Consider the following 16519-nt stretch of genomic DNA (forward strand, 5'->3'; position numbering starts at 1 on the left):
TAAAATACACCTCTTGCTCCCTTGACTCTATTTCCAATAACCCGCTAACTGCAAAACTTCTTGTCCTTGTTTCCATGATAGCTGACATTGTAAATAGTTATGGCTTCTCAGTTATGGTAATGAGGTAGGCTGTTAGGATTAGCATGGCCTCCACGTTCTCAGACTCTCCAAGACCACAGCATGCTTCAGGGTTCACATGCACTGTACCCATCCCTCCTTTAAAATCAGGGTTTAAAGCAACTTCTATCTTCAAATTTAAAAATAAGCTTAGTCTCACTAAAAAATGTTCTCTATTTCTTCTGTACACTCACTATCTTACCTATATTCTCAGACGTGTAGAGCTGGAGAGCAGAAGGGTCAAATTTTATTTGTGAAATTAAGGAGGCTGAATGTTAATAAAATTGTGAAGAATGGGCCACATATCAAAATTCTCAACACTGAATCATTGAGTTTTCAGCAAAAAGTTAACTTACAGTTCATCCACAGGAGAATTCTTCTTATTCGTGACATCCTCTAACTCTTCTGAACTGTCCACAGCATCCAAAGGACATTCTTTAAATTACAAAGGCAACATTACTGGAGTTAGGAACTGTGTAAATTCCAAAAAGATAGGCCAAGTTTGGCAGCAAATTTCTTAAACCAATGTAAGCTCCATTTTTAAACCAAAACCACCTTTATAGTTTAAAACAGGCATTCCATCACACACAACACTGTGGGTGGGCTCATTATCATACATCGCATAGGGCAGTTTGACATCAAGAAGAAACTTGGAAATCATACCTGCATCTTTCATCGTTTGCTGACAATTCAATGTTTCATATTGACATGCAGATGAAATTCCAAGACTTGGTGGCCAGAGTGGCTTTGTCAAAGCTCTCTGGCCCCTGTGACTTTGCTCCTGACCTGATACCTATACGAAAAATAGTAAATTATACAGTGTACCAACAAAACATTCTTACAAAAGGAATGGAGAGGCAGAGGTATTTAGAAAGAATTCTCCTAAACTTCTCAACCACTCTTTCCCTTAAAAACTCCTCAAAGTCTATCCATTCAACCAAGTTTGGTCATTTCTCCTAATCTCTCTCTTCCTGACTCAGCTTGTTTCCTTTTCCCTATCAATTAAGTGCCTTGGGACTTCTTGTAAATGTGTTAAATGTATTATAAAAATGCAAGTTGTTGTTGACTACTTTCACTCCCAATCCTGACTTCACTAGGGACTTCTGCTATTAATTTAAAATTGGAGAATACCTAGAGGGAGGGGAGATTTAAAATCTGCAACCAGAGCAAGACTGCAGATTTGCTATTTAATTATCACAGTACCGTGGGGTTGGGAAAATGGATTATGCTGGTTGAAATAAGAAAAACAAGAGTAAATTTATTTTCAATGCTAGCTGATACCAAGACAAGTATTTCAGTGTACAGTATTTTTGTAATCACAGAACAGTAATGGATGTTTTAGGTAACGTTTTGGAAGACAGGTGCCAAGTCTGTCATATTATTAAAAAGTATATATATATATATCATAGCTTCACTGCAGGCTAAATCAGTAAATATTAGTATGTATCAACTGAGATGAAATAAAAGTGCAACTTACTATACTATTTAATTTGTATATGGTGATACTGGGTATGCACAGAAAGAATATTTATACATTCAGAAAGACAGACTAATGTAAATACTGTCATCCAGTCTCATTTTTTTTTCCAGAACTGGTGAGCTGAAGAGAACTGGGGATGATGTTTGGTAAATTCTCCAACCTTCACCTGGGATTGAAAATTAGATGGATATTTTAACTCTAGCAAATGGACCACATTTAGAAGATCTTGATGGCTTTGTTGCATAATAGCACTGGCAGAAAATAAACAGTAAAGTGCACAAGCAATAATCACTGCTCTAATGACAATTAAATCATTAGGTAAAAAATGGCAACTATAAACAGAGTTGCAACAGTACCAATGAAACTCTGTCGTAAAAACATTTTTTCAGTTTTAACAGTCAGCTTCCCTTACTGGCAATCTGACTAATTAACTGAATTGCCTTCTGGTAGTTAATTGGTCTAAAGGAACCACAAAACACAAGTTACATTTACTTGCTAGCAATCCAATTGGTCAGTGGGCATTAGGTAACCCGTGTTTCCAATTAATCACTTACAACATTTTGACTATTTGCTTGGACAAGCTCCTCATGCAGTTTAAAAATGTGAGGCTTTTTCTGAGATTGATTGGGAAACAATATAGTAACTATTAGTTGTCACATGGTAATATCTATGGATGCGGCAATCATTATAGAAGATACAACCTGTGTTTTTAACCGAATTTATAAGTAACTTTGTTCTGGTCTTTTTAAAAAGATATCCATCCTCAATGATTTTAAATAAAGAGTTTATAGAAATCTGTGGCGCAGTGGTTAGCACCGCAGCCTCACAGCTCCAGTGACCCAGGTTCAATTCTGGGTACTGCCTGTGTGGAGTTTGCAAGTTCTCCCTGTGTCTGCGAGGGTTTTCCTCCGGGTGCTCCGGTTTCCTCCCACAGCCAAAAGACTTGCAGGTTGATAGGTAAATTGGCCATTATAAATTGTCAGTAGTATAGGTAGGTGGTAGGGAAATATAGGGACAGATGAGGATGTGATAGGGATATGGGATTAGTGTAGGATTAGTATAAATGGGTGTTAATGGTCGGCACAGACTCGGTGGGCCGAAGGGCCTGTTTCAGTGCTGTATCTCTAAATCTAAAAAAAAAATCTAAATGTAAAAGTTTATATTTTGAGTCTTTTTCATATGGCCCTGGGGTAATTTTCACATAGATTTGCATCATTTGTCCAGCAGGATGAATGTTCTTAATACTAAGTACTCAAAATCAACAACAGCTGATTTTAGGACAGCACAGTGGCACAGTAGTTAGCACCGCAGCCTCACAGCTCCAGCAACCTGGGTTCGATTCTGCGTACTGCCTGTGCGGAGTTTGCAAGTTCTCCCTGTGACTGCGTGGGTTTTTGCCGGATGCTCCGGTTTCCTCCCACAGCCAAAGACTTGCAGGTTGATAGGTAAATTGGCCATTATAAATTGCCCCTAGTATAGGTAGGTTGTGAGGGGGTAATGGGATTAATGTAGGATTAGTATAAATGGGTGGTTGATGGTCGGCACAGACTTGGTGGGCCGAAGGGCCTGTTTCAGTGCTGTATCTCTAAATGAAATTAAAAAAATAAATACTTTCTCTGAGAAACACACAGGAGATCATCTAATTCATATACCACTGTGACATTTGCTTTGGCTCCTAACTATTACTTAATACTGCCCAAGTAAAATACTTTTTCTCCCGTATATATAAAAAAAAAAGCACTGGTTCGGCCTCAACTGGAGTACTGTGTTCAGTTCTGGGCATTACACTTCATGAAGGATGTAAAGGCATTAGAAAGGGTTCAGAAAAGTTTCACGAGAATGGTTCCAGGGTTGAGGAACTTCAATTAGGTGGATAGACTGTAGAAGTTGGGGCTGTTCTCCTCAAAGAGGAGAAAATTAAGAGAAGGTTTGATAGAGGCGTTCAAAATCATGAGGAGTCCGGACAGAGTAGATAGGGAGAAACCGTTCCAGTTGGTGTAAAGATCAAGAACACCAGTTTAAGGTGACTGGCAAAAGAAGCAACAGGGACACGGGGAAGAACTTTTTTATGCAGCAAATGGGTAAGATCTGGAATGCACTGCCCGAGAGTGTGATAGAAGAGATTCAATTGTGGCTTTCAAAAGAGAATTGGATAATTATCTGAAACGAAAAAATTTGCAGGGCACGGGGAAAAAGCTTGCGAGTGGAAACGGGTGAGTTGCTCCTACAGAGAGCCAGCATGGACACGACAGGCCAAACGGCTTCCATCTGCAATGTAACTATTCTATGTGATCGCAATTCAAATTTTCTTTTGATAAAATGTCATGTTTCCATTGTAGTGTGATGGTTAAACATGAGAACTTCAGAATCTTAGAATTCACTAAAGCTAGAAAAAGAGGTTGGTGTGGTTTCCTAACAAAAAAGTACCCACTAAGCACAATGTTTTTACCTACTTTTATGTTTTGAAGTGGTTTTCATGAGATTATTAGCAGTACCTTTCCGATTGGAAGTCCATCATAAATCAGTTTCCCATTCCTAATGAAGTTGTATAAAGGAGAATCAGGGACAGAGTTAAAGTCTCCGCATAGGATGATCGGCCAGTATCCACCTTTCCCATCAGATGCCAATTTGTTAATCTCAGCCAGGAGTATTGCAAGCTGAGCCAGCTTGATGTCCCCTCGACGTGGATTATATAAGAGATGAGTATTTGCCACACAAACAAGAGCAGCAGATTGTGAATGAACTGGTTGCAACAGTAGTACAAGTCCTACATTGTCTCTGTCTAGAATTTGGATCTTAGGACGATAGAATTCTACTGGGCTAGCAGAGACGAGTGAAAACATTGAACGTTTAAAACAAATAGCACAGCCATCCCTCTTGTTTCCTGTTCGCATTTTGTATTCACAATGATAACCTGCACAATAAACATCAAGACAAAAAGATTTTTCATTATAAAAATTGTCAAATGCCTATTAGAACTTGCTAGATTAAATATCAAGAATACTAAATATATGCAAGTTATTATATAAAGATGGTTTATCCCCAAACTAAATGTAAAGGTCAATTTCATCTATTTAACTCCAATGATTAAGTAGTTTTCATGCAAATGGTTTCTAAAATGGTTAGCACTACAACCTCAACTCCAGCAACCCGGGTTCGATTCTGGGTACTGCCTGTGTGGAGTTTGCAAGTTCTCCCTGTGACCGCGTGGGTTTTCGCCGGGTGCTCCGGTTTCCTCCCACAGCGTAAATTGGCCATTATAAATTGCCCCTAGTATAGGTAGGTGGTAGGGGAATTGAGGGAAGGTGGGGATGTGGTAGGAATATGGGATTAATGTAGGATTAGTATAAATGGGTGGTTGATGGTCGGCACAGACTCGGTGGGCCGAAGGGCCTGTTTCAGTGCTGTATCTCTAAATAAAATAAAAAAGCCCTTATATTGAAATTTCTTCCATTGGCAAACAGAAAGGGTCACCAGCTATCACCTTGACCCAAGCTGGAAGGATTTTAATCGCTACAGCTTTTATCAAAGTAGATCTGTAACTAGCTCATGGGAAGTACAGTTGTTGTTGGGTCAGATGAGCAATGACCATTTTTCCTGCTGAAGACAAAACACTTGCACCACTATTGCATTCTGACTGAAGCTACAGCCCGAATATGAGAACTAAAATTTGAGAAAACGGTTGGGAGATTATGAACTTGTGTTTGCTAAGTACAAGTGTCCAAATACATTTCAGTTAGGAACATTCTATCATGCTTGACTTCAAAACCAACTCAGGGAGGTAAAAGTTACATGATTCAAACGCACTACATCAACAACATCGTTTCCTAAAATGTAAAAATTACAAAATATTTTCTCAATATTCTTCAATCATGCAAGATAAAAAAAAATGAAGTCTATCCATAGAGGCTGAGCAAAGTTCAAGGCTTATTTGCTATTAGGCTTAAAATTATGCAACAAATAAAGTGAAGGGCATCTCGAGGAAAGGCATAGTTTTTCTCCAGTAAGAGTACTGTACAACAATCAGTCTTACCCAGTGATTCTAGTACTGGCTTCAGCTGCAGGCCATAGTGGTTGTTCTGAACTTCTTGTAAACACAGGATCTAGAAAAGATCAAACACAAGCTACAGTAATCCCACACGTAATAATTTGCCCATTAACAATTTGTTTATCATACATATTTGGCCATCACCATCTAAAATTGGTATACTCAGCAATGCTTTGCTTTTTTTTTTAAAAGGAGCATTACCGTCGCTTTTTGGAGCTTCAGCAAAGCTGTGACAGAGGCTGCTGCTTGAAAACCTTACTGATTTCCTGGTGGTGCCATGCTGGTAGTCATGAATTGACATTTGTACTGCGCAATAATTTTAATTAATATTATGTGCAGAAACAAATTAGATACAGTTTAGAGATTTTATTCTTCAAATATGGTTAGGAGTAAAGCCTAGTTTGGCCATCTGCTAGTCTCACACAGTAAATGATGCCTGATTGCTGCAGATGAGTAATGTCTTACATGGTCTCCTACTTCAATGCTGTATAAAACACAGGATCTATGCGATAGTGCAAATTCATTTTGAATTGAAGCTAAACTGAAACTGATCATGGACCTGTAACTCTTTTCCCCCTGTGAAAATACTCCCAGTGTGGGACTTGCAGGAACAGGTGTGTGGTGTAGTATGTTGAGGGGAGACGGTGAAGGTGATACAGAGGACATTGAAGAATTACGACACTACAATGCAGGTAATCTACTTTGCTTGCTCATTAAGCATTTTCCACACACGAGAAAGCAAAAAGGAACAAATGCAGTGCAATTCAGGGGATTATCTTGTGCTGAATTGAAATCTAAGATATTACTTATTAAATGTGTAAATGTATGTGGCTGCCTGCAGAAGCTACAAATTTAAATCTGACTGAAAAAGATGCCAGGAGGCAGCCATTTAACCCGATTCGGGCTGCTTTTAAGAGATAACAGAGCAACATGCTGTGTACTTAGCTGTCTAAAGTCATATCTTTGACCACAGGAAACAAATATCTATCAAGACTTGAAGTTCCCTACAAGAAACAAAAGATAGGGCTCCATGAGCATCTACTGGAAACAATGGGAGGAATTTTAACCTCCAAAAAATGGATGGGGATGGGTCAGGCGGGATGTAAAAATGTAAAAATATTTCAAATCTGTACCCAACCCTCCTTGAGCCCGCCAACTTCCAGTTTTAATGGAGGGATGTGTGACCAATCCACAATCAGGAGGCAGCTTCCTCATTTAATGAGGCTGTGTGACTCAAATTTTTTCTTTGCTCCAGCTTTAATGTGGGCTAGTATGATATCCTGAACAATCAAAACAGTTAACCTCAACGATTGGACCACCCCACTACTTACAATCCAATGCCCTCCCGATCTTCTCCATGACCTCCTCCTGACACTACCAGCGTCCCACGTCCTCCAAGGACACCCCTGACCCACGCAAGTGTGATCTTTTATCCTCCTCTAAAGATCTCTCAGACTTCTTCTGTGCAATCTTCTCCCATCCTTCCCCTTCTGCAATCTTATCCACTCTTTCCCCATCACCACCCGCATCCCCTCCCCCCCCACCACCCGATGTCCTCCTGACCCCCTATCTCTCCAGGCCACATCTTGACCTCCCATTTCTTCAGGTTGGCCCAATGTCTCCTGCCCCATTCACAAATCTCTCCATGCTCCCCCATTAATGTTCACCCCAACTCCCAATCTCTCCCTCCCTCCTCTAGGCTCCCCAGCTATGACCTGGTGCCACAGACTTAACTGCCTGACAGCCAGCCAGTCTTTCAATTCGGCTGGCTGCGACTAGGCAATTGACTTCAAAAATGGTAATCTGGTCCTGCCATTAAATCCATTCTTCCATGTTCCCTGTCCTCAAAACTGCCCTTCCTCAACCTCGTAAACATCAGGGCCAATGTTACGTTTCAACAACAAATCAGAGATGAGAAGTGGCAGCTGACAACAATTTCTTGATACATGTGAAACTGGGAAGTGGTTTAGGTAAATCCTCTGGGCAAGTTTTAAGAATTTCCCTATTAGTATCCTAAATCTGGCATAACTGGTCTACAATAAAGGCCTGCAGTTCACTGACTCTGCATGCCAAAAGTATGAAGAGAGCAGAAATCCATTTAAACTGATATGTTCAAAGCATTTTGTACAGAGTGCATAACCTTGTAAAAGTCTATAGCAAGGGCACAATTTCCAAGTAGTCTGCATAAAACTGGACACCAAAAGGTGATTGCCAAGCCCAGGTATTACGTAGTACTTGTGGCACAGGAACAGGCCATTTGGCCTAACAGGACCATGTTGGTGTTTACGCTCCACACAAAGCTCTTCCAACTTCTTCATCTAACCTCATCAACATAACATTCTCTTCCTTTCTCCCTCATGTGTTTACCTAGCTGCCCGTCAAATACATCTATGTTCGTCACCTCAACTATTTCTTGGATTTATTTGTGACTACCTTATATTTATGACCCCTAGTTTTGAACTACCCCATAAAAGTGGAAACATCATCTCTTTGTCTACGCTACCAACTCCTTCATAATCTTAAAGACGTCTTTCAGGTCACCCCTCACTCAGTCTTAATAGCCTGGATTTTAGCCTGGAGGCGAGTTCTGTGCAGGGATGGGGGAGCTGTTGGCAAGGTCAGGAAACCCTCCCACATCCAGTCATGAATGGTGGTGAACAGTTAAACAACAGGAGGAGGTGGCTTCATGAACATCCACATACTCAGTGATGGTGCAACCCATCATGTGAGTGCAAAAGACAAGGCTAAAGCATTCGCAACCTTCTTCAGCCAGAAGTGCCAAGTGGATGATGCATCTCAGCCTCCTCCCGAGATCCCCACCATTACAGTTGCCAGTCTTCAGCCACTCCACATGATATCAAGAAATTGCTCAGCGCATTGGCTGTGTCCAAAACATCCCAGCTGAAGTGAACACTTATGCTCCACAACTAGCCACGCCTCTAGCCAAGCTGTTCTAGCACAGTTACAACACTGGAATATACTTGACAAAGTGGAAAGTTGCCCAGGTATGCCCTGTCCACAAAAAGCAGGACAAATCCAATCCAGCCAATTACCACTCCATCAGCCTACTCTCAATCAGCAGCAAAATAATGGAAGGTGTTGTTGACAGTGATGTCAAGCCATACCTATTCATCAACAACAAACACACCAGTGTTCAGTTTGGGGGTCTGCCAGGACTGCTCAGCTCCAGACAGCACTGCAACCTTGAACAAAAGAGCTGAACTCTAGAGAAGAGCTGAGGGCGACTGCCCTGGATATCAAGGCAGCATTTGACAGCGTGGCATCAAGGAGTTCCAGCAAAACTGAAGTCAATGGGAATCAGAAGGAAAACTCTCTACTGGCTGGAGTCATGCCTAGCATAAGGGAATGCAGCTGTTGCTGTCGAAGGTCAGTCATCTCAGCCCTGGAACATCACTGCAGGAGTTCCTCAGGGCATTGTCCTAGGCGCAACCATCTTCAGTTGTATCAATGACCGTCCCTCCAGCACATAGTAACAAGAGTAGGCCAATTAGCCCCTTGAGCCTGTTCCACTATTCAATGAGATCACGGCTGATCTGTGGCCTAACTCATATACCCACCTTTGCTCCATATCCCTTAATACCTTTGGTTAACAGAAATTAATCTCAGATTTCAAATTTACAATTAACCCAGCACCAACTGCCATTTGCGGAAAAGTGTTCCAAACTTGTGCTACGCTTTGCGGGCACAAGTTTTTCTAACTTCACTGCTGAAAGGCCTGGTTTTAATTTTTAAGCTATGTGCCCTAGTCCTAGACTCCTTAACAGCAAAAATATTTTCTATCTATCCTCTTAATATCTTGAAGACTTTGACCAAATCATGCATTCATCTTCTAAATTCCAGCGACTAAAACCCTAGATGTGTTATCTCGTCTCTTAATTTAACCCTTGGAGTCCAAGTATCATTCTAATCAATCTATGCTGCACTCGCTCCAAAGCCAATATATCCTTCCCAAAGGTATGGTTCCCAGAACTGAACAAAGTATTCGAGGTGTGGCCTAAACAGGGCTTTGCATAGCTGCAAATGACTTTAATGCTTTGTCCTCTAGAAATAAAAGCCAGGATTTCAATAGCCTTTTTAATTATGTTTTGTACCTGTCCATGACATTTTAATGATCTATGTACAAGGACCCCCAAGTCTCTTTGGACCTCAACACTTCTAGCTTTTCACCATTTAGAATGTACTCTGATCTTTCCTTTTTAAGTCCAAAGTGAATGATCTCACACTTGCCCATATTGAAATCCATTTGCCAGTTTTGTCCATTCACTTTATCTATTAACATCTCTCTAATTTTACACTTCCATCCACACTGTTTACAATGCCACCTATCTTTGTGCCATCGGCAAACTTGGATACGTGGGTTTCTATGCCTTCATCTGAATTGTTAACAAATATGGTGAATAGCTGCAAGATACCACTAGTCATATCCTACAATTAGGGGACCTGCCTACTCTGTCTCCTGCCACTCAGCCAAGTCAATAATTTGCCTCTAATTCCATGAGCTTCAACTTTAGCTAATAGTCTATTATGAGGGACTTTATCTGGAGGGCCTTCTGGAAGTCAATCTAAATAATGCCCATACACATTCCCCTGTCTATTACTTTAGTCACCTCTTCAAAAAATTCAAATCTGGTTCATCGGGCATGACCTACCCTTTACAAATCCATGTTGGCTCTCTTTGATCAGCTGAAAATTTTCAAGATATTCAGTCACTCCATCTTTATAGACTGTAATAATTTCTTGATAACAGATGTTAGGCTAACCAGTCTATAATGCCCTCTCACCTTTTTTAAATAGCAGAGCGACATGCAATTTTCCAATCAAAAGGAACAATTTTGGAATTAAGAGAACTTTGGAAGATCATAGTTATGGCATCATAAGGTCAGAAATGGGGATATTTGCTGATAATTGCAGAGTCTTTGGTTCCATTCGCAATTTTTCAGAAAATGAAACTGTCCGTGCCCGCATGCAGCAACACCTGTACAACATCCAGGCTTGGGCTGGTAGGTGGTAAGTAACCTTCACCCTACAGAAGTGCTCGGCAATGACCACTTCCATCAAGAGAAAGTCTAACCACCTGCCCTTGACATTCAACTGCATCATCATCAACAAAGCCCCCATCAATGTCCTGAGGGCCATCACTGACCAAAATGTAACTGGACCAGCCACATAAATACAGTGGCTATAAGAGCAGGTCAGAAGTGGGTAATTTGCAGCATGCAGTTCACCTCCACCACCTACAAGGCACAAGTCAGGAGCGTGATGGAATGGTTTTCACTTGCCTGGATGAGTGTAGCTCCAACAACAATCAAGAAGCTCAACACCATTTACCACATTAAACATTCATTCCATCCAACACCAGTGCAATATGGCTGCAGTGTGTACCATCTACTAGATGCACTACAACAACTCACCAAGGCTTTTTTCGCAGCATCTCCCAAACCTGCGACCTCCCCACCTAGAAGGACAAGGATGGCAGATTCATGGGAACACCACCACCTTCAAATCACACACCATCTGACCTGGAAATATATTGCCGTTCCTTCATTGTTGCTGCGTCAAAATTCTGGAACTCTCAACAGCACTATGGGTATACCTTCACCACACTGCAGCAGTTCAAGAAGGTGGCTCACCACCTGAGTCACCTAAGGCTAACATACAGGTACAGCAAGCAATTAAGGTGGCAAATGGTATATTAAAAGAGGATTTGAGGATAGAAGTAAAGATGTCTTGCTGCAATTATATAGACCACTGGTGAGATTGCACCTGGAGCATTGTGTGCAGTTTTGGTCTCCTTACCCAAGGAAAGATATACTTGCCATAGAGGGAGTATAACAAAGGTTCACCAAACTGATTCCTGGGATGGAGGGATTGTCCTATGAGGAAAGATTAAATAGACTGGGCCTTTATTCTCTGGAGTTTAGAAGAATGAGAGGTGATCTCATTCAAACAGACAAAATTCTTACAGGGCTCGACAGGGTTGATGCAGGAAGGATGTTTTCCCTGGCTGGGGAGTCCAGAACCGGGGACACAGTCTCAGAATAAGGGGCAGGTCATTTGGGACTGAGATGAGAAGGAATTTCCTCACTTAGAGGACAGTGAATCTTTGGAATTCTCTGCCCCAGAGGGCTCTGGAGGATAAGTCGTTGAGTATGTTCAAGACGGTGATCGATAGATTTCGACATATTAAAAACATTAAGCGTTATGGGGCTAGTGCAGGAAAATGGCACTGAAGTAAAAGATGAGCCATAATCTCATTGAATGGCACAGCGGGCTCGAAGGGCTGACTGGCCTACGCCTGCTCCTATTTGTTATGTTTTTAATGGGCAATAAATGCTGCCTTTGCAATAACATCGTGAGTGGGGTGAGTGGGGTGAGTGAATCAATAAAAATCAACCAATAAATAAATAAACAAACAAGACCTTCAAGCACTGCAAACTGATCGAATAGCAGAAAACCATCTCCTGGGCAGAAGTCATGCTACTAAGAATGCAACATCTGGCATGAGTTATACATGGGACTGCATTAATTTCTGAAACCCAGTTCCTGGAATGAATTTAGTGTAACTGGTTATGAAACCCACATCCTGGATTATGTTTAGTATCTGCTGCATGGCTGACCCCCCAGCTCAGAGCTCCCATGAGTCAATCATACAGTGTAAATGCTGCACCAGAACGGCAATTCGTGAGAAGAGAACAACAGAGGCAGGAAGCTTCAGAAGGTATTCCGACATGGCAATATGGGAATACACCTCTTAAGTAAGCCTCTTGCACCATTATGATTCTTTCCCACATGGCCTTGAATTTCTGCAGGCAGCCCACTACTGGGCCTGAGGCAAGTGTGGGAATTCACTTCCAACTCCAATGTATGAATTACATTTTCCTGTTTCAATGAAGTCACCTGAATTTGGTTCCAGTAACTGACTGCAAAAAAATCCCAGTCAGTTTTACAAAGAACCTGAAGTATAGCTGTTGAATCTGCTACTAGAGTTCTAACCAGATGCGCCTTCAAACTTCAATGGATCCTATACAGTCTGTCCATTCTAGCGTTTGATACTAATGGTTTACATACATAAACTGGACCCTTCTGGCCTTAGTTCTAGATAAGTCTGTGCAAGAACAGGAGAAAGGGTTCTGCTCCTGAAGTGTATTCATAGAGGCTTTGAATCTGGTCATGACCTAAAACAGGGGTGGAGACAGGTGATGTTAGAGGTGGAAGTAGGCAGTTTTGTGATGGAGAGGATATGGGGTTGGGTTCAAGAGTAGTGAACTAGAACTGGATGTCGTCAGTGTACATGTTGCATGCGAGTATCATGTCTTTGGATGATTTTGTTGAAGAGAAATAGGAGGGTCAAGGATAGATCTTTAAGGGACTCCAGGGATAATGGTGGGAGGTGGGAAGAGAAGCCACTGGAGGAGATTCGCTGGCTGTGACAGGATTCAAAGGAGCTTTGGTGTGGCAAAACGGTTTTTGGCATACTTTTAAATTTCCCTTCCCCACTCCATGCAGTAAGAAAAATCTTGCTCCCAAAAGACTTTCATAATAGGAAGCTCTTCAGCAAGAGCCTCACGTATCTACTGGCTTGGGTCACAGCAGATGAAAGCATAGATTTTATTCTGTTTGTAAAGGCCATGCAAAGCTGTGGGGAAGAATGCCAAGTTTGCATCATATTCCTCAAATTATCTTTTGAACAATTCTGGCAGATTGGTTACCTTGAGAATCATCCCCTTTCGAGATGGCAGGAGGCCAATAAGTGATGGCCTTGTTACTGATGCCCACATGCCATAAACGCATAAAAAGAGAAAAAAAGAAATGGACAGGCAGATTGGGTGAGGGGGGGGGGGGGGGGGTGGTTTGGGGAGAAGAGAGAGACCCAGACCTGTTAAGGAAAATTACTAGATTACTTGGAAAGAAATCATGATTCAGCCTTTTCTGTGCAAAATGTTCATGTGCAAAAATGTGGGGCTGCATTTTACCAGCCCCCGGAGCATGGGGGTCATGGCAGGGGGGACGGGGTAGAAAGAGCCCAGAAAATACCTCCAGGAGAGGCCAGCCATGGGCCTCGACGCTGGGAAGGCCCCACCCCACATTACTGCCAGTGACAAGGCATCATGGTGGTACCCCTCCCCCCACCGCCGCTTGGCGACTGGATCATAATTAAAATATGTTAATTTATTTAGATTCATAAATAAATACTTAACTCGTCACACCAGCCATCCCGCTGCAATGTTCCAGCCGGTTGCCGGAACTCCTGCACCTTCGAATCTCTGGTTGGGAGGGGAATTAAGCAAAACCATTGCGATTGGTGGAGGGGATGATGGGAAGGGGTTGAAGGTAAAAGGTTGTAAAGTTTGGGGGAGGTGGTCAGGATCGCTAGTTCAGTTTTTTTGCGGGGGTAGAGGGTGATTAATAAACTGTTTGGCCATGGGTGGGGTGGAGGTGAGAGGGGATTGAAACTTCTATTAAATATTTCACTTTAATTTTACGTCCCCTATAAACTTTAAAAATTAAATGATTTGGAAGGGCTTGAAGCCCTTTAAAATGGCGCCGGAACCTGCACAGTGGCGCTGGGCGCCGTTGCTGGGAGGAAGCACCCACCCCCTCTCCATCATCGGGGGTGGGCGGACCACCCCGACGATGTAAATGAGCCGCCGCACTAAATGTCACGGCGGCTCCATGGAGCAATTCTTGCGTGTGTCCCCCACAGCATTTGAAGCTTGCTGCCTGGAAAAATGGCTTACCTGGTCCGCTGGCTGTACCGCTCTGATATTGCGGTTGGTGGACGGCACACCTGTGCCGTCCGATCCCTGACCAGTGATGCAAAGCGGAACACTGGTGGGGAGAGGGGAGCAGGCAAGTTCCTTAATGGGGGAGGTGGGGAGCAAGATCAAACTATTTCAATTGGTCTAGGGTGTGTTGGGAAGGGGGAAAGATTAAAGTTTGTGACCTTTTGGGGAAGGGGGGCTAAGGTCAAGTGCACAAGGTAAGTATTTTGGTGGGGGAGGAGGGCAAAGAAGGAAGTGTTTGGTCATTAGATGGGGGGCTTGAAACATATAAAAAATTATTATTTTTTTTTTACATAAAATGTAAGCCAAATATTCCTTTAAAAATTTAAATTAAATGCAAGGGTTGGAAGCCCTTTAAAAATGGCGCTGCGCCTGCGCAGTGGCGTTGTTGCTGGGGACAGAGCGCCCACCCCCTCCACGTCATCGGGAGGGCGCGGTATGCCCCAGCCATGTAAATGAGCCACAGCGTTTAATATCGCAGTGGCTCCGCGGACTAAATCCCACGCGTGTGCCCCACTATCTTTGAAGCTCAAATTCAGCACGATATCGCCACTGGTGGGGGGTGTTCACAACTAGGGGACATAAATACAAGAGTTACTAATACATAAATTTCTCTTGAATTCATTTTGAATGTATCAGTGTGTTTAGAATGTGGAACTTGCTACCAGATGGAATAATTGAGGCCAATTGTATAGCTGTATTTAAGGGAAATACAAGGATATGCTAATAGGGTTAGATGAAGTAGGGTGGGAGGAGGCTCATGTATGGCATTGAGCAGTTGCGCCGAATGGCCTTTTCTATGTTGTAAATCCTATGTAATGTCAACAGGGAATCTGTGAATGTCTCAAAAAGATGCCCCCAAAGTACTACCCAAACTATAACTCAAGAAAGCATGTCTGACAAACCATCAACCATACTGTGGATGATTGGTAAACACACCATTAACCACAATAATCTTTGGCTGTACTGGAACCATATCTGTGATGCAGGGGGATGAGCAGAGTACAGAAGCTGGGTTTGAGCCATATTTTCTGGAGTTACGGTTTGGGTAGTTTCCCAAATACCCTCCTTCAAGAGATATTTATATTTAGTTTCATGTGACTTTTGGGACGATAGCCTGAAGTCACCTAGGAAATTTCAAAGTCCCTGTTACGACCAGGTGAGAATGGCGTCTAGGGAGCCCTCTCAGACTTCACCTGGTCTTACCGTAACAGGGTTTAATTTTAAACACCAGGTTTTTAAGCTCCTCCCTGGTGAATCTTTGTTCACTGTTTTCCAATTATAAGGCAAAGAAACCAGCACAAACAGATTTCTTAGGTTTGAAGAAAAGTTGAAATTTATTAAACTTAAACTCTAATTCGGTCTACGCCTACGGATACACAACGCGCTCACGCTAGCGTGCATACGCGATATACACATGCAAATAGAGACAGAAAAGAGAAGAAAAAAAATAAAGTGGAAAAGTTTGAGGCAATATCTGACAAGTTTTTGTTAAGGTTCTTTGCGCTCACTGTAGAGTCCTGGATTGTTGGTAGATCTTACTGTTTGTTGGGGCCCAGTATTCTTCTTCAGCCTGTTTGCTGTAGGAGACCTTTCTCTCTTGGGGTTCATGTGTCTTCAGTGGATTCAGAGGCTTGTGAGAAAGAGATGGGAGCAGACAGGAGAGATCTTCTCAGTTCAGGAGCAAACAGTCTGAGTTCAAACTCTGTGGCTAGTTCAAAAAACCCTGCAACAGCCAGTTAGTCATGTGACCAGCTGTTCTAACCAGTCCTGGCCCCTGTGGATTGCATCAGCCCAGCAGGCCCTGGAATGCACTTCCCCACCCCCTCACTGTCCAGTGATCAATGTCCATTGTGGTTTAAATGTGTCATGGGACGGTCTGTTAGTCTGCAAATGTTTTTTCCAGCCATGGCTGATCTGTTCAACAAACCATTTCCCTCGTTCCAGCAACAGTTCAAAATCAATGTCCATGTTGGCAGGTGGGGGCCTGCATGACAGTCCCATTGGGAACTTTCCTGTTGACGAGCCTATCAGCTGGACATCTCAGGCTAATAGATTGATAGCTATCGA

General features: G+C 42.5%; 1 protein-coding gene across 6 annotated transcripts in view; it reads right to left on the reverse strand.

Annotated features, from left to right (window-relative positions):
- The window catches only part of angel2 (angel homolog 2 (Drosophila)), a 56301-nt gene that overhangs the window by 12719 nt on the left and 27063 nt on the right, over positions 1–16519 (reverse strand). For all 6 annotated transcript variants that reach the window (XM_068045010.1, XM_068045011.1, XM_068045009.1 and 3 more), the window contains 4 exons: positions 5631–5700; positions 4093–4511; positions 781–910; positions 474–552 (listed from right to left, as the gene is read on the reverse strand). In XM_068045010.1, coding sequence (XP_067901111.1) covers positions 474–552; positions 781–910; positions 4093–4511; positions 5631–5700 — 698 coding nt within the window. The remainder of the gene's footprint in view (positions 1–473; positions 553–780; positions 911–4092; positions 4512–5630; positions 5701–16519) is intronic.

Source organism: Heterodontus francisci, chromosome 13 (assembly GCF_036365525.1).
Source record: "Heterodontus francisci isolate sHetFra1 chromosome 13, sHetFra1.hap1, whole genome shotgun sequence".
NCBI lineage: Eukaryota > Metazoa > Chordata > Chondrichthyes > Heterodontiformes > Heterodontidae > Heterodontus > Heterodontus francisci.